Consider the following 17998-nt stretch of genomic DNA (forward strand, 5'->3'; position numbering starts at 1 on the left):
GACAGAAGCAGAGAGGGCCATGGGGAGATGAAGGCGGCTCGGGAACATTTTGAGGCTGAGTAAGGTGGAGGAAATAGTGCCCGAGCCTCCGGCCTCACCTCCATGTCCTGGTCTCCTGCCGTCTCATTCATGTGACCTCGTTTTGTGCCCTAGACACGCCAAGCTGCCACGCTTAGGTCAGCCGCGGGGCCTTTGCCCTTGCCATTCTCTTCGCCCGAGCCTCTAGCGCCATTATCAGGACTCCTGTCACAGCCTCAGTGGACCCTGTTCCCACGCCGCTCCCCCCTCCCCCCTGTTCAGAGCACTGGTTGCCTTTTCACATTAAAACCAATTCGTGCTCATGGCTCCCTCTGCTCAGCTCTCCGTTCCTGGAAGGGGGAGGAATAAAGGCAGGGCGTGTGGCACCGGGCGGCGTTCTGTACGCGTGTGCGGACGGTCTGGTTCTGGGCCTGGGCCCGCAACAAGGAGAAAAGTCCTGCCTGTCGGTTGGAGGAATTGGCTGAAGCTGAACCTGGGTTATTTAGCTCGAGAACATGCTGCTGCACGGGGCGAGAACCTTGCAGGAAAAGGTTTTAAGGATGGGAGGAATCCCTTCCCTGAGCATTTGCTCTGCGTCTGTGTTCAATCACCCCCTAATCACCCAAGGGTAGGGACTGCAGTCCCTATTCTAGGGGCAGGTGAGGCACTAAAACAGTGACTACATTGCAATGGGCAGTTAACGGAGGAAACTTGCAATGGGAACCCCCCCCAACAGTTCCAGAGCCCACCCGTGTGCTCTCAGGAGGAGGGTCACTCCGTGCCCGGGGGAGGCGTGAAGCCAGGACCTGTCAGAGCTGGTGGGCACAGCGCAAAAAACCACACTAAACCAACTTTGAACTACCAGCCTTGCAGTTACCAAACCAATGCCTAACTTGCAGCGTCACCAGGTTGCCTGGGTGGGCTGATCAGTGATAAGGAAACGTCAGCTGTGTTGGAAAGCAGAGGTTAACCCCAGAGGTCATGGGCAGGAGGAACCTGGAACACCCTGTTAAGGCTGATTCTGAGATCAAGGTTGACTTTCAAGAACATCTTCTTTGGAGAAGGTGCCTAGGATCTAAACCCAACAGCCTCAGGGCTTTTACTTAGCTTAGTATTAACAAGGGAGAGGGGGGGAGAGGGGGGGGGAGGGGGGGAAGGGAAGCTACTTCAAAGGACTCAAAGGAGAATTGGACGGACAGTACCACACACAGCATATCAAAGGAATTTACAAAAATGGAGGCAGACCACTGGCCAAACTGGCCAGTAGGTTCTGGGTGACAATCAATAGCATTCTGGGGGATGCTGAATGTTTTGTGGACTAGGAGCATTTGGGGTACCTTTATTTTGCTACTGGCAAGGTAGTGCAAAGCCCATGAAGGGCACAGACAAAAATGTGGGGTCTTGTGCCCCTTTCCCAAACTGCCACAATTCTCTTTCCAATATTACATTTATTTTTGGAAAGGTGATTTTTTTTGAATGGTTGAAATTCTGAAGATATAGAAGAGGGTAATAGGGGAAAGTCTCCTTCCCACCTCTGCCTCCTAAGCCACCCCATCAGTACCCCTGAGAGGCAGTCCTTGTTCGCAGATACTTAAATCAGAACCCCATCCCCCATGCCCGCCAAAACCACAAATGGTACCATTTAACACATACGGTCTCATTGGCTCTAAGCTGGGCACCAGAGTGGCTGCCTTCTTTTTCACGGCTGCATACTATTCCACTGCACTACAGGGCCAGATTTATCTAGCCAGACTTTTCCTACTGGCCCTGATGACTTCTGAGTAAGCAGTTCACTGACCTCATTGCAAGGATGGGTAGGTGGTGGGGCAGAGGAATAGTCAGTAATTGTTCCTACCTCCATTTCTTCAACCATGAAATGGGTATATGATTATAACAGAGCCTACTTCTTACAGGAGTGAAATTCAAGGAGTTGGTGTGGATTGCTTAGACTAGAACCTAGCGTGGTGTAAGATCTGGCAGCATGTTAGCTGGTAGTATTGATGATTTCCCTCCTTTGATGATGGGCGAAAGAAGGTAATAGAATGGGGAACACCCGGAAAATACCTTCTTAAGATAGAAAAACCCCAACTTTGTAGCTCGCTCGCTCGCTCGCTCCCTCACTCACTCACTGCCCCCGAGTCAACTCTGACTCATAATGACTCTATAAGATAGGGCGGAACTGTCCCTGAGGGTTTCTGAGACTCCAACTCTTTTTGAGGGAAGAAAGCCTCCTCTTTCTCCCACGGACCAGCTGGTGGTTTCGAACTGCTGATCTTGAGGTTAGCAGCCCAGTGCATAACAGAGGGGAAATAGTAAAAACAGCGTGACCGAGCATTGAACCAGCTTGGTGGGTAAGTGCTTTCCAGGACCCATTTGTCAAATGCTTCGAATAGGTATTAGTATCGGTGTACAGACAAGAAAATCAAGGCAGAGGATCAAGGGACTGGAGCCAGGGCACATGGCTGGGTTGGGGGGCAGGGTGGGTATGTGTGCAGCTGGGATTCAAACCAGCCAATCTGGCGGCGGCGGCAGCCGCACACTTAACCACTGCACAGCGCTGCCTCTTGATGTGGGTGAGGAGCAGAGGAAGAAGGCTGAAGGTGGGGAGAAGCAAAGTTCGGGTGGGAAGGCCTTTGACAGAAGGTGCAGCGGGAGGATATGCTGAGACTGGGTGAGGAACCCTTGCTCCAAGACAGAGGGGAGGCAGGAGGTGGATGCTTAGGCCCAGAAACGGCATAGGGGTTGTGGTTTGGGCAAACGGGGCCAGTCTTGGTGGGAGGAAGTACAGCCGAAATGCTCCTTAGAAGTGAGGAGGGAGACATCTCATTTCGCATCCTATGGAGGGATAACATTTCACGTTATCAGGAGGTACTAGCCCCTGGAAAAGGACATCATGCTTCGTAGAGCGGTCAGTGAAGAAGACGAAGTCCCCGGAGCAGGGGTTCCCAACCTTCCTCGTGCTGTGACTCTTTCAGACAGTTCTTCATGTGGTGGTGACCCCCCCCCCCCCCACCATAACATTACTGTCGTTGCTACTTCATCACTGTCGTTTTGCTCCTGTGATGAATCAGGCGACCCCCGGGTTGAGAAGCACTGCTTTCCAGGGACGGGACGGACACAATGACTGCAACCACGGGCTGACACACAACCGTGTAAGGATGGTGCAGGGTCAGGCAGGGTTTTCACCTGTCCTACATCAGCTTGCTGTGAGTGGGATCCCGCTCGATGGGCGGCCCCCGACATCACCACCACTGAGAGAAGAGGGTAGGGTGGCAAAGTGGAAGACACATTCCAAGGCTCTGAAGAGGGAGGCAGAGACGGTGAGTGGTCAGGACAGAGGGATAGGGGGTCCCAGAGGTTGGAACGCAGGCAGCCACAGGCGGGTAGAAGGAACTGAAGGCCGAGACGCAGGAGGCGAGGGCTACCTGTGCTGGGACGCCTGCTCTAGGCACTTGTTTTTCTCTTGTCACTGAGACCTAGTGTGAGAAGGGAGTTCCGGGTGTGTTTTGAGCAGAGGAGGAACGAGGGCTGACTGAGGTTTAACAGGTTGGCTGGCTGCCTCGGGGGACTGGCCTGTGTGTCTGTGTGCACACTAACTAGCCCAGGTAGGAAGGAGGCTCCTACAGGCTGCCCGGTGGACGTGGAGGTTTCTTTGACCGCTCCGACATGCTTCCTGGCTGTCGGTTTGTCAGCCTGTGATGGCTTCTGTGTTGCTGCCATGCTGGAGAGGAGCGCTGGCAGCCCAGTGGTTGAAGCACACGGTCGCTAACCTGAAAGATCGGCAGTTCGAGTCCACTGCCGCTCCGAGGAGGACAGAGTGACCGTGCGCTTCTGTAAAGATCACAACTGTGCACGCTCCGCCGGGGACAGCCGTGCTCGCATTGGACACGGTGGCTGCTCTGTGTCCGAACTGGCTCAACAGGTCTGATGCTGGAAGTGACGTAACTCAAGTAGCAGGGTCACCCGTGGTGCAAGGGTTTCCGCAGACCTTCCAAACTTGAGGAATATTCGAAAGAAAGGCAGCCCTACTCACGGCCAGAGTGCGCTTGGAAACGAGGCCCATGACACTTGGTCTCCTGCAGGTACATAGGACCTGCTGTCGGAGGCAGTCCCTGGAGAGAGACCTCACGCTTGGTCAAGTCGAGGGGAGGGAGGTGAGGTGGGGTAGGGGGGGGTGGCTGCAACAATGGGCTGCAGCTTGGGAACACGAGGGAGGACGCTGCAAACCTGGGCAGTGGTTCCTTCTGTTGACAACAGGGTCGCTAATGGGTCGGAACTCACTTGCTGGTGCCGAACAACCAACGGAAGAAAGGCCCTCTATCCACTTCTGAGAACTAGCCAATAAAACCTGCCAGGCACAACAGAGTCTGGTTGATACTGTAAGTCCCGAGGTTAAACCTCCAGACCAAACGCTCGCTCTCACGCGTCAAGTCTAACTCCAGAGAGACAGACACTAAGAGAGGTTTTGTTTGTTAGGTGCGATCAGTCCGCTCCAACCCATAGCGACGCTATGTAAACGGAACGAAGCACTGCCCGTCCTGGGCCATCCTCACGATTGCTCCTACGCTTGAGCCCATTGTGACAGGCACGGGGTTAATCCATCCTGTCGAGGCCTCTCTTTTTTCTTTTTTTGCTGCCCCTCCACTTTACCAAGCGTGACAGCCTTTTCCAGGTCTGATCTGCCCTGACAATATGTCCAACAAGTTTCGCCATCCTTGCCTCTGAAGAGCTTTCTGGTTCTACTTCTTCCAAGACAAATCCGTTTGTTCTTTTGGCAGTCCACGGTACTTTTCCTTCACCAGAACCAGGCTTCAGCTGCGTGGGTTTCCTCCTTCATTCTCTTAGTCAATGTTTCCCTCTTTCACTGGCATTTGAGAAGATTGAAATTGCCTTTCTTTTCAACTTTCTTTGAAGTGGTCTTAGGCAGCAGATTTACCCAATGCGACCCATCCTTTGATCTTTTGACTTCTGTGAGCATTGATTATGGATCCAAGCAAGATGGGATCCTTGAGTCAGCCAGCCTTTGCTCCATCTCTTCTGATGTCACCTATTCATTGGTCCAGCTGTGAGGAGTTTGGTCTTCTTGACCTTGAGTCGGAATCCTTTGGGAAGGCTGCAATCCTTGGTCTTCCTCGGGCAGTCTTCCAGGCTGGGCCGAAGCCTCCCTCCAGCCCTGACGCCTCCCTCGTCCTCAGAGATTCCAGCTTTCCTGACTACTTGCTCACTCTTTACGGGAGCTGACAGCCTCAACTTTCTCCCATGGAGTTGATGGGCTGAACGAACCCCAGGCTTTGTGGTCAGCACCCGGACCCTTAGCAGAAACAATGCCTGGGGTGAAGAAGGTCCTATTTATGGACAATTTGTACTTAATGGACATACAGTTTATTGCATTTAAAAAAAAATTTCAATACAAGGGTTCTTAATAAGCAGTGCACCCACTGCCCTGCGGCCCTCATGACAACGCATGGGTGACAGCGGCAGGCAGCGCCTGGGCTCTAGAAGGAGAGCCGCGTGCAAGTCATCTTATGTCACTTTGTTATTTAGGGCGATTTTTTCTCGCTTATTTACCCTTGTAACCACGTCCTCAAAGCACGCATCTGATGGCAGGTGCTGCTGAAGCATCAGCTGAGACAATCCGGGCTGAAGATACAAGTAGAAACAATAAAGCCGCCCTTGGTCAGTGGAGCGGGGTTAGGCTTGTCAGTCGGTCAGCGATCGGAACCATTTTAAAGGCGCAAGTGGGACCGATGGTTACCAGTGAAAGCTACAGTGGTTTAATTACCACCGTGGAAAGACTGTGGATAATTTGGCTAGATGATATGAAAATTGCCAGTCTGTGATTATGAGTCTTAGTGCAAGCAGGGGCTCAAAGTCGTTTCAGAGATTTAAAAGCTGCATGTTCTAGAAGTGAAGGTGAGAATGATAAAAATTGGTTGCAAGCAGGGGTCTTCAATTGTTTAAAAATGCATTTCAAAGAGAGGGTGAATTAGCATAATGTTATTCTTGAATTCCCTTTCTGCATGCAAGACACAAGGGACAGAGAGTCAGCCCTTTTTCCTTGTTTGTTCCATCCAAACTCTTTTAAGACCTGTTTCTTTAATGTTCTTTTTGGTGTATGTGTGTTTTACTTTTTTTTTTTAAAACAATTTATTGGGGCTCATACAATTCTTATCACAGTTTGTGTTTTACTTTTTTTACAGTACCATATGTCTATGTGTACATGCATACCCAGTCTCTCTCCAGTACAGTACTGTAGAAACAACCCCCCCCAAAAAAAACCCAACTCACTGCCATCGAGTCAATGCTGACTCAGAGTCACCCTCTGTGAGTTTCAGAGGCCGTAACCATTTTACCGGAATAGAAAGCCCAGTCTGTCTCCCACAGAGCTCCTGGTGGTTTTGAACTGCTGACCATGCAGATTACAGCCCAACTCTTAACTACTATTACCACCAGGGCTCCACAGGACTGTATACAGTTACTGTTATATTGCTAGTTAACATCTGGTCGGCTCTAACTCAGAGTGATCCCAGGTACAACTCTGGCGGGGTCCTGGGCCGCCCTCACAGCTGTTGAGTGTTGCAGCCCCTCTGTGTCCCCGTCTTGTTGAGGACCTTTTTTCCGCTGCCCCTCTACTGTACCAAGCATGGCGTCCTGCCGGTCTGGGCTCTCCTGACAACATGTCCCCAATGCACGAGAAATCTCTCCATGTTTCTAAGGAGCATTCTGGCTTTACTTGTTCCAACATAGATTTGTTCATTCTTAGGGGGGCCCATCCCAGGGGTAAGGTGGGGCATTCAGCTCTCATAAAGAATGACAGTTTCAAACCCACAGGGGCAGTTCTACTCTGTCCTCTGGGGTCACTCACCATGAGTCGGCATTGACTCTGACAGTGAGTTTGGTTTATCTAGTAAATGTGCCTATCACAGCCACCTAATAATAGGTTTTTTTGTTTATTTTGTTTTTTTAATGGTAGTCCATGGCATATTCACCAACATCAGAATTCAAAGGCATCCCTTCTTCTTTGGTCTTTCTGGCCCATTGTCCAGTGTTCCCATGCAGATGAGGTGAATAAAGGTACCATAGCTTGGACCAGGCACACTGTAGTCTTCAAAGTGACATCTCTGTTCTTTAACACTAACAGAGGTTTTGTGCAGCAGATCCACCTAATGGAACACAACCTTTATTTATTTACTTGGCGCCATATATCATTTGATTCATTGACTGTGCTTCTATGAGTGGATTGTGGATCCAAGTTAAATGAAATCCTCGACAGTGTCAATCTTTTGTCCCACTAATCATGATATAATCAGCCGGTCCAGTTGTGAGGATTTTTGTTTCATGTTGAGATGTAATCCACAAGTCTTCTTCACTTGCAGCGAGCCAGGTTCCAATGACTATTGGCTTCAGCATGGTATGTCATTATTTTTACGATGACTTATGATTATCACGCACTGAAGTGTTCTGTTTCAGATGTTTCATGCATCGGAAGTGTGTTTTAGGTGTTCTATAGGTATAAGAACAGTACAATATTCTACATACCAAGGGAAACAATGAGCCGCAAGAAAGCAAGCTCATGGGCATAGAGCCGGCTCTGACAGAGTCCGTACAGGACAGCATAGAACTGCCCTCGTGGGTTTCTCAGACCGTTACTCTTTACAGGAGTAGAAAGCCTCGTTTTTCTCTCGAGGAGTGGCTAGTGGTTTTGAACTGCTGAACTTCAGCTAAGCAGCTCAGCATGTAACCCACTGGTCTGGCTTACCTACAAGTTCATGTTACAGACCAGAATGCATCTCTTCTGTAACCTAGAAGGCAACCTGTTTCGTGTCGGAAGAGGATGAGTCCAGGGCCTGGAAGGTCCTCAAGTGGCCCTCGTGTGCCACCGCACTGTGCTCACGCGAACCTCTGATCCTGGACAAGGAGCAGGACATTCGTTCTGTTTCACATGGAAGCTCTGTGAGTCACAGCTGGGGGGGCATGCCAGCCTCTGTATGAGGCTCCCAGTGGAGACTGCAGACAAGGTCTTCACGTTCGGTTATAGGATTTCTTACCCTTGGCTCCACTAACACTTGGGGCCTGCCCAGGAAGCATATCTGAGTGCTCCTTTGGTTAAGAAGTCCTGATGGTACAGTGGTTAAGTGCTCCTCGGCTAACTAGAAGGCCAGCAGTTCAAGTCTACCAGTAGTTCTCTGGGAGAAAAACGAGGCACTTCGCTTCTGTAAGGGTTACAGCCTTGGAAGCCCGCTGGGGCAGTTCTGCTCTGTCCTGTAGGGTTGCTGTAAGTTGAAATCAACAGATTTCGTTTTGGAAGACTTTGTGATGAGAGCTGCCCGCTGCATCATGGGATAGTCAGCAGCATCCTTGGCCTCTACCTACTAGATGTCAGTAGCACCTGCCTTCCTACACGCCCCCCCACCTAGTTGTGATGTCCAAGACAGGTCTCCAGGCAGGAGTGCGAAGCTGCTCAGGCTGGGAAACGTTGGCTTCATGGGAGGTGTCGCAGAGCAAATAAATTTGGTCATGGGAAGTGCTGGGAAGGAAAAAGATAAAAAAAGAAGAGGTCCAAAATCTTCATTTTTTTTCTCTTTGGTCCCTGTGCCCCTCACACCTCCTTCCCCCAACCATGTTGCCACCATGTGCCATTGGGCCTCACACTGCCCACCTACCCCCTGCCCTTTCCACCAGCCCTTTTGGTTTTCACGTTTCCTCACCCGCTGTTTACCCAATGGTACCCGCCCACTGCCATCCAGGCAATCTGACTCACCGCCCCTCTTTAGCACAGAGTAGACCGGTTCCACAGGGTGTCCGAGACTGCAAATCTTTACAGGAGGTTCAAGCCACTGACCTTGTGGCTAGCAGCCCAACCCTTAGCCCCAAGCAAACCCACTGCATTGCTGGGGGGCCCATTCTGATTCACAGCCACCCTGCAGGGCAGAGGAGAACTGCCCCAGCGTGTTTCTCGCCTGTAATCTTTATAGCCTGGGTTCCTGGTGGCCTAGTGGTGCTATATTGCGAGGCAAACAGCAAGGTCAGCAGTTTGAAACCACCATCCACTCAGAGAGAGAGAGAGAGAGAGAGAGAGAGAGAGAGAGAGAGAGAGAGAGAGAGAGAGAGAGAGGTTTTTCTACTGCTGTGAAGAGTTACAGTCTCGGAAATGCACAGGGCAGCTCTACCCCTACCCTGTTGGGTTGCTATGAGTTGGCATGGACTCCATGGCGAGCCACACAGAACTCACTGACAATGCTCATGATGATGGGGTTTATTAAGGATGGGGTTTGCAGGTTACAATCCTGGTGGAAATGGTCAGGACAGAGTTGTACAGTCAGTACATGTTACAAAAGCTCTTTTTGGGCTGCTAATAAAAGGCTGGTAATAAAAGGGCATGCCACTCCACCCTGAGTCTCAACGCAAAGACACACTCAGCTCCAGCCTCACGGGTCATCAAACCCACTTCACCCAATTAAGTGCCCAGAGGCACCCTACTCCACAAGCCAGTTTCCTGCCCCCAAACACTCAGCTTTATTTGCTCTGAACCCTGTGCTGCTGCTGCTCTGTGGCTGCTTTGATGTTATAGTTGCTTTCCGGATCAAGGCTCACTGTGCAGGGATCTGGGGGTCCAGAGGAAGCAGTCCCTTCCTGGCTCTTACTGGTTCTGAGTGAGAGTCCTCCCTCCTTGTCCAAGTACTCACACACACAGCAGGATAGCAAGCACAACGACCCATGCCTGAAAAAGGCCATTTGGTGGGAGTTCCAGAGACTTTGGCTAGAGGAGTCACATTAAATAATTCATTAAATAATTCCTTAAATAATGCACTTTCCCAGCGAGGATCCCTGGTGGGGTAGTGGGTCAGATGCTGAGCTGTTACCGACAAGGTCAGAAGTTGGAAACTACCAGCTGGTCCTCAGGAGACAGAAGAGGCTTTCTACTCCCCGAGAGTTACAGCCTCGGAAATATACAGTGTCACTCCCACCCTTCCCTGTAGGGTTGAGATGAGTCAGAATTGACTCAGTGGCAGTGAGGGCGCACCTCTAGCATGGAGCCCTTTCCTTATGTGACACCGCCAAGCTCTGTGACTGTGTGTGAGCTGGCTTGGGTTCCAGTTGTCCAAAAAGGAACACAATAAAATAAGATACTGAAAAACAAGCCCCCCCAAAAAACAACAAAAAACCTTGAAAGACTGAAAGCGCTTCCCTGCTTGTGCCCTGTCACGGCACCTAACGGACAGAGGCCGATAACTCCCAGCAGGCTTCTTTTCATAGTAAGCGAACAGCCTATCTCTGAATACAGCTTGCAAGAGGCCCCTTCTGCTGCTGGTCCCCTGGCTGTAGGCCAGCGGACCCGAGAACCACGCCACTTCTGTGAGGCCGGACCTCTGCGAGGTCGGTGCCTGGGGAAGGGCGCTGGGCCCCGGGAGCCAGGAGCCGGGGCCAGTGCTTCCCCTCCTGAGAGACCAGCTTATCACCATGACACTGGCTTCCTGCAGCCCTCCTCTCTCCCCAGATTCCTGTGTCTCTTGGGAATATTAAGAGAGACACGGTTTAATCTATTTTTATTAGCTCATTGCTTATTAATATCACCACGAAACCTGCTTGTTTAGGCCTGTGCCGCTGGTCTTTCTATCCAGAGGCCTGATGGCTGGATTTTGGCCCCTCCCTTTCATGCCCGGCTGGCAGTGGGGGCTGGATAATTCTCTGTTAGGGGGTGTGAGGGCCGCGTCCTAGGCATTGTTCAATGAAGCCTCAGCCCTGGTCCCTGCCTGAGAGATGTTGACAGGCAGCCCTTCCCTTCCCCCAAGTTATGACAGTCAAAAATGTCTCCCTATGTTCCAAAATGCACACACCCGGGGTGGGGGTGGGAGAAAAACCTTGGTCTTGAGAAACAGCTAGAGAACGCCAAGGCCTAATTTTAGCGATGGCAGTGTTTCCCTCCCGTCTCCTCGGGCTCCCGAGGGAGCTCTCTCCCCGGACCTCGGGCTGTAATGATGGGCTTGGAAGCAGGCTGGGGAAAGGTGTTTTTCCAGCTCTACTGTTCAGCTCTTCAAACATGTGCGAAACAGCCCCGCCGCACGGGGCTTTGCCTATTTTTGCAATCCTGGCGCGGACCTCGTGTTTCTTCAGGAGTGTGCGACGGCAGCAGGGGGAGGCACAGAGTGGGTGGGGGGCAAGGGGCGTCTGAGTGTGACCTTGGGAACACGCACCAGCTCATTTCTCTGGAGCGAGTTTCTCAGGGACAGTGGTCCCCTGTTCATGGCTGCCGTGAGCCAGTCTGGGTAAGCCCTGCTTTTGAACAGGCCCGGAGGAGCTGCTGGGGATGAAGACGGCCACCTGTCTTTGGCGGCTTCAAATTTGGGGTGTCCTTTCATTCGTTTGCCTCCCTATCAGCTACATTCCTTGAGCCCCCAAGCCTGGTCCTTGGTAGACCCTCCCCTCCCCCTCCCCCACTGCCTTTACAATCCTGTGCCCCTCCCAGAATCCCATCTGTCCTCTACCTTTGTTTTAGGGCCCTGCCAAACTGCCATTTCCCAGATAACCTCAGACCTGCCTGAATGCCAGCTGCATTCCTCAAACAGAGCAGGGCTGCCAGAATCAGCCAGCAGCTTCCTGCTCTTTGCCCCAGAAAACATTTCAAGTGATCAGAGGGAGTGGGGGTGGGGGGTGGGGGTGGAGGATGCAGCAGCCAAAGCTTATGCAACCAGCTTTAACACCCCCCACCCTGTCCCTGGGTAAAATCCACCCGCACGGGGTACATTTTACTTCCCCATTGGTGCTGGGGTGCACTTGAGAGCCTCCATGCTCACACAGCCCTGTTTGTTCCACCTAAAAGCAGCACCTCAGAGAGTACCAGCCTCCCATCTGGGAGAGCTGAGAGAGAGAGAGAGAGAGAGAGAGAGAGAGAGAGAGAAAGAGCGCACAACACTGTGGCCTCCGCCTCTCAGCCCGCTGTAGGCCCCCCCCCCCCCAGTGTGATCCACCTCCCCAGAAAGAGCAAGCTTCTTCCCTTCTGGTGAGGCCCAGGCTGTTGTCTGCAGACCTGGACCTGTGTCACGGTGGGAGTGGGGTCGGTTGGGGTGGTGGACTTGTCCGTTTTGCATCTTGGTCTCCGAGGCAGCCTGAAACAGAACACACCCTGCCCTTTTCACAAAGTCTGGTTTCCTGCCCATGCTGGCCGCGTTTCGAATTCCCTGAGTGTCCCTAAGCCTGCTTGGTATAAGCAGACCGCTTTCATCTTAGTTTCCGTGGAGTGGCTGATGGGATTCAAACCACCGACCTTCGGGCTTAGCAGCCCGATGCTTAACCTACTGTACCATCAGGGCACCTGTAAGGTCCGAAGCCGTCAGGAATTTAGGCTGAAGGCACATCTGTTGTCCATGTGGGGGGTGAGGGCAGGGAGAGCAAGCCAAGCACCCTTCCCTTCCCTTCGTGAGGATGGTGTGAGGGGCAAGGGAGCCCACAGAGTGCCCATCTTGGGGGGGGGGGGGGGAGAAGAGACTTTTCTTGCTCCGTAGTTTTTAACCTCTGTCCATATGGCTGCAGTCACCTCTTGTTTTAGCTTCCTGTTTTTTTGTTTTAAATCTTGTTAGTTAAGCACCTTGTCGATTTTTTTTTTTTAAAGAAAGAAAGAAAACAAAAACCCAAAGAGGAAGGAGCAAGCAAGCAAGGGGGGGCATTTTACAAATCCTTTGGATTTGCCTTTTTCTACCTCAAGGTGCAGACCGACGTTTCCACATTTCCACAGTCAGCTTGCGGGGAAGAAACCCGAAAAAGACCTTCTCATTCTGTAGTATCAGCAGCAGCTCTGAAAAGGGAGTTAATATTTTACTGGGGAACAGTGCCAGAGATTGGGGGTGGGGAGTGCCAAGCATGGGGCTGAGTACGACCCAGCGGTTCCGTCTCCTGAGGGGCCCGAAAGAAGCCGTTGTCCGTGGCACTCAATGGAAGCAAGGATCCTTTAAAGCTCCTGGGATTTGGCTGCCCACCCAGGGCCCCTGCTCCCTGGGAACATACATACAGGGGTGATTGTGCTAGGCAGGGCGAACCTGAGAGTGTAGGCCTGACACAGAATGGGCTTTCTTGTTCCCTCCCCGAGAGTTTGACATCTCTCTTTCTCCCTCTGGATTTAAATGGCTGCCCAGCCCCAGAGGCGTTTGCCTGTGCCCTGGATTCAGAAGGTCCACGCCTCCTTGGGAAGCAAAGGCGAGAGACAGCCACTCTCTCTCTCTCTCTCTCTCTCTCTCTCTCTCTCTGCATCTGCCGGGAGAGCCTGCAGCTGGTATTTTTCCACAGGCCCTCTGGGCTATTGCAGGGCCTAGTTGTTCCCAGCCAGGCCGGGAGTCTGCGAGGGTTAATAGGCAGGAAGCTGAAGGCATCGCCGACTAATACGGAAGTCAAGATTTTTTGTCTAACTGACAGGTTTAGCAGGCCTCAGCGGTGGGGGGCAGGGGCCGCTCGGGAAGGGAAGTTGGTAGTCCGGGCATGTGGCCTGCTGGGAGCCCTTGGGCTTCCCATAGGGTAAGAGGACGCAGCGAGCCCCCACCCCCCGCCCCCACTCCCACTCCCTGGCATCTTGGCAGGGAGGCAGGAACCCATTTTGGTTTTCCTGTGCAGTGTGCTGACTGAGGGGGCGAGCTGGGAGCTCGCCTCTGGCTGGGAAAATGGCCCTCCGGCCTGCTTTTCCGGGCAGCCATCTGACAATGACTTTGCAAACTTGACCACCCTCCTCTCTCTCCTCCTCCTGCTCCGGGCAGCAGAAGCCTCTTCCCCCTGAGCAGCCGCCCTGGCTTTGGAATTGTGTTGTGGGGGAGGGAGAGGGAGGTTGGGGGGCGTTTTGCCTGTTGGATGCACTCAGCACACAGGCCTGCTCAAGCCCTGTTTTCTTGCCTTCCTGGCTGGTTTCCTGGGACCCCCCCTCGGTTTTCACTCCCCCCACCACTTGAAGAACAGCCCTGCTGGATTGTTCTAGAAAAGGGCCAGCCTGCCTCCCAGAAATGGGCCGTTTCTGTGGGGGTAGGTGAGAGCCAGCCGGTCAGTTCACCCCCAAAACCTCTCTTTCCAGTGGCCTGGGGGCCTGGAGCAGGTCAGGCTGGCTGCACAGGTTTGCCCGCGCTGGGCTGGCTAGCCAGGGTGTGAGGGAAGTGCATCTGGGGGCCCCTTTCCCAAGTTTTGCTTGCTTCAAAAGGCCTAGCTTAGCCTGTCTTTTTCTATGCGCAGGATGGCTCTTGCTCACCAGAGCCTCACAAAGATAATCGCTCAGGAAGTGTTTCAGCCAATCGCGCGCGGCTTTACACTCCGATTCGCCGGGACAGCCAATCGGGGATGAGCTTTTATTAGGCCGCCAGATCATCAAGCCGAAGTGCCAAACCCTTTTTCTGTGTGAGAACTAGGAGCCTGTCCTCCATGTTTTATAAGTATTGACATTACACAGTGTTAACAATGCATCCACAGAGGTAAGCTCGACTTTTTAACCATCTTTTCCCCCCCCTCCCTCTGAGACATCCGAATTGTGGGCGAGCAGTGTGATTTTCTCTGTGGCTGGCTGTGCCACCTCCCCCCCTGAGCACTTAGGTTAACTTGGAACTGTTTAGAGAGAGAAAAAAAATTTTTTTTTTGCTGTCTTGGGTCACATGGCTTCAGTAGCCATTAGCCATTGCTAGATGTTTGCAAACTGTCGAGGGCCTGGGGTCCCTTTCCCTTCATTAGGGCAAGGTGTTTGGGTGGGGGTGCTGGTGAGTGGAGGTGGGGGGGCATATTTTGAAGCTAGACCCTGGTATGCAAAAAAAAAAACCCAGACCCCAACCCAGCTTTATTTTATTTATTTTTCTCCACCCCCTCCCCCTTTCTCCTCTCTTTCTCTCTCTGACCAGTTTCTTTCCCTGCACTATTGTCTCTTGTGTCACATGCCTGCTGGGGGAAGAACATGGAAGGTAAGCAAAGCAGGCTTCTCTCCAAGGAGAGCTCATGGCAGGCAGCAAGGCCAGGCCAGGCCACCTCTCCAAAGAGGTTCTGGGAAGGCTTGGCTGAGTTCTGACAAGCAGGCTGGGCGTTTTGGAGCGAAGCAAGCCTTCAGCAGGAGCATGCTAAGGCGAGAAGGGAGCTGCTGGGGCCTAGGTGGGTGGAGGTGCCTGCACTCTGGGGCTGTGTTCTTTTTATTCACGGCTGCTGCCCTGGAAACTACTTAGTTTCAGTCTCTGCTCTCTCTCTTCCTCACCTTCTCTCCTTCCTGCCTTAGGTTAATTCAGCGTGGTCTGCAAGCCAGCCTCCAGCCAGCAACTGTTTCTTAAAAGTGTTGTTTAGGCGTTAGAGGAAGTTTTGGGAGTAGGGATGGGGATGGGGGTGGGGGAGGGAGGAGGTGGAGGAGGGGTGTTGGATAACCTCTCCTGCCTTCCATCTGGGGGGGTGGGGGGGGCTCTTCTTTTTGCGAGGCCCCCCTCCCCCTTGGCTAGTCGACTCTTGCATGGATTTCAATGCACTAATGTGTCTTTTAGCCTTGTTTTCCTCCCCCTCTTTTGCACATCCGCACCATCACCCACCCCTGTGGAAGAGTGCAGAGGGACGAGAGGCCCGTCTGTGGCTCTGGTAGCAGTGGGTTGTGGGTTATGTGCTGCTGTGCCTTGCATGTGTTGGATAATACCATGTAACTGTGTTTTAAAAAAATTTCCTTTCTGATCAAGTCCCAAATCTGCCAGCCTGTTCTCTCTTCCTAACTGTGGAAAAATGAGACGGTTGCTTGAGTAGTTGGTGGGTAAGTAAAGCAATACATTTCCTCTGTGGCCATGTCTGTAGAGTGTTTGGGGGAACAGGAGGGGGGTGGGTGGGCTCTGCTTGCAATGGGGGTGGCAGGGAGGGGAGAGAATCTCTGGAAATAAAGCAGTTGGGGGCTTTATTTCTAGGAACAAAGTAACCAGGGCTTTTTATAGTGTCTTGATTTTAGGTGACTGAATCCACAGCCCCGTTCTCCTCCCCCACCCCCCATCTACAGCTAGGATTGAAGATTACACTTGCTGTGTACCCTTAGGCAGAGGAGATATATTCAGTTCATTGTGACTTGATTCTAGACCTTAAATTGGGTTTGTTTGGATATGAGAACTCTGGGTAGCTGATGTCGTGTGAAATGTAATGTGTTTGTTCATAGAGGAACATAGCCTTAAACATTGGTGGGGCAGGAGCTGGTGGGGGGTGCCGGTGCGTACATGGGGGAAGGGGGTAGGAGTGGATGGGTCAGTACTTAAGTGGTCAGGATACTTCTGGGTGGTACCAAGATCCCACCCACCACCCAACTTGGTTTGTTTCAGGGCCTCGCCAACAGACTCTGGCCTCTTTTCCCCAAGCACTCTTGGCTGTGCTTCTGATTTCTAACTTCGGACATCCCCCCTGGTCTGCGTAATGCTGTAGCCAGACCTCAGCAGGGGAAAAGTGGAGTCTTGTGGAGTGGTACCTTTAGAATTGTCCCTGGAAGTTCCGTTCCATCCATTTCTAGCTTGGGGAGCAGTCCAGTGTGACCGCAGATGCTGGGAGTCTGCAGTTGCCGCGTTGCCAACTTTCATCATTTATCATCTTTTTAAAGAAAACTTTCTTTTAAATGAATGTCGAGCCCCGCCCCCCCACACCCCCCCCCCCACCTTTGCATCAGATGGAAGGCAGGCTCATGCAATTACAATTCCAAGTCCGGGAAAGCCTTGTGTGAGGCAGGCCAGCTTCTTGAAGTAAAAGTGCAGGCAGTTAAAAGACATTAAAGCCTTGAAATTTAAATAGTGGGGCTGCTCCCCACTTGCTCCCCAAGTCAGTTGAGACACTTAGCTCTTTTCTTTGTTCTTATCTCCTTGCTGTTAAGTGAAAATTATATATCCAGGTTCTTTCAGCTCCGAGAAGCAGTATCTAATCACAAGACTCCTGGGTCGGTGCCTACCATGTTTGCATAATACTGTTTGTTGGGCTGAAAGGAAACTTGAGGGCAAGACATTTGTCCTCCAAAACCTCGCAGGAAAATGGCTTCCACAGGTTTGGAAAACTCAGATCTGTTTTCCAACGGGCAGTTCCAGGAGCAGGTTGCCAGCCCTGGACCAAGCTGGACACTTCTCCCAGACAGGCTACGGAGAAGCAGAAGTCTTTAAAAAAAAAAAAAGAAAAAGTTAATTGCCTTCAAAGTAGCATTGTTTTCCCTTTGCACTAAATGGGGGTGGGGGAATGTGAGGGGGGAGGGCAGGGGGTTGTAAACGTCTGCATTGCAGCTGGCTAGGTAGAGACAGCAGTGCTGACTCCTGGAACAGGCCAATGGGGTTTCTCTCTCCAGCTTTCCAGCCAATGGACTTGGAGGAAAGGTTAAAGATTGACAATTACGGGCCGTCCTCAACCGAGCACGGGCCTTCTGGAAATTTCTACCATCTCCGATCCTTGTAGGAAAAACAGAGGAACAGCAGTCCTCCCAAGGGAAGTCCCCCCCCACAGCCCTAGGGCGCCTCCCCCTCCCTCCCTCCCTCTCTAACATCAAGGCCACCTTTGAAAATTGCAGCTGGAGGAACAGATTAGGGACCTCTTGTTTGTTTGCTAGAGAAAGATGTTTTCTTCTCCCTGGAAGAGTTCGTCTCAGACACCCACGGGAGGGGGGGGCGTCCTACCCTGTCTTACAGGGTCGCTATGAGTCAGCATTGACTCAGTGGCAGTGAGCTATTTCCCCCCTTCTTTCTCCCTCCAGTCCCACAGCTCCAAGGGACACAGGGGCACACTGGAGCTTTGCCCTCTCCACCCCCAAGACCCTCCAGGGTGGATTGATTCATTTTCTGCCTCGGGGAATAAAATGAGGTTACCGTGGGGGGGGGGGAGAGAATGAGGGGCAGCAACTGCTCTGATTAACTCCAGAAAATGGTCAGCATTCAGTCTGTTACTAGGAATTAATTATACATAATCACCCAGTAAACTTTGCTGAGTTTCTCCTAATTGCTGAGCATGAGCACCGCCTACTAGACTCTAGTAAGTAGAGCCAAGTCCA

The 17998-nt window shown here is 52.0% G+C and overlaps 1 protein-coding gene and 1 long non-coding RNA gene across 13 annotated transcripts in view; one reads left to right on the forward strand and one right to left on the reverse strand.

The window, feature by feature from the left end:
• Window positions 1–5669: 5669 nt before the first annotated feature.
• Window positions 5670–16585, reverse strand: LOC142423376 (uncharacterized). Its single transcript, XR_012779117.1, has 3 exons — window positions 16448–16585; window positions 12716–12811; window positions 5670–8545 (listed from the first exon to the last, which is right to left on the reverse strand). It is a non-coding gene; the product is annotated as an uncharacterized LOC142423376 (long non-coding RNA).
• ZMYND8 (zinc finger MYND-type containing 8) overlaps window positions 13380–17998 on the forward strand; it is a 112692-nt gene continuing 108073 nt past the window's right edge. For 6 of the 12 annotated variants that reach the window (XM_075528655.1, XM_075528648.1, XM_075528658.1 and 3 more), the window contains exons 1-2: window positions 13381–13524; window positions 14224–14459. In XM_075528655.1, coding sequence (XP_075384770.1) covers window positions 14446–14459 — 14 coding nt within the window. In that variant the 5' untranslated portion in view covers window positions 13381–13524; window positions 14224–14445. Of the gene's footprint in view, window positions 13525–14223; window positions 14460–14913; window positions 14937–15576; window positions 15755–17998 lie in introns of those variants that run through there. The other 6 variants (XM_075528656.1, XM_075528659.1, XM_075528645.1 and 3 more) reach the window with 4 other exon arrangements.

This window comes from Tenrec ecaudatus, chromosome 12, assembly GCF_050624435.1.
Source record: "Tenrec ecaudatus isolate mTenEca1 chromosome 12, mTenEca1.hap1, whole genome shotgun sequence".
Classification (NCBI taxonomy): domain Eukaryota; kingdom Metazoa; phylum Chordata; class Mammalia; order Afrosoricida; family Tenrecidae; genus Tenrec; species Tenrec ecaudatus.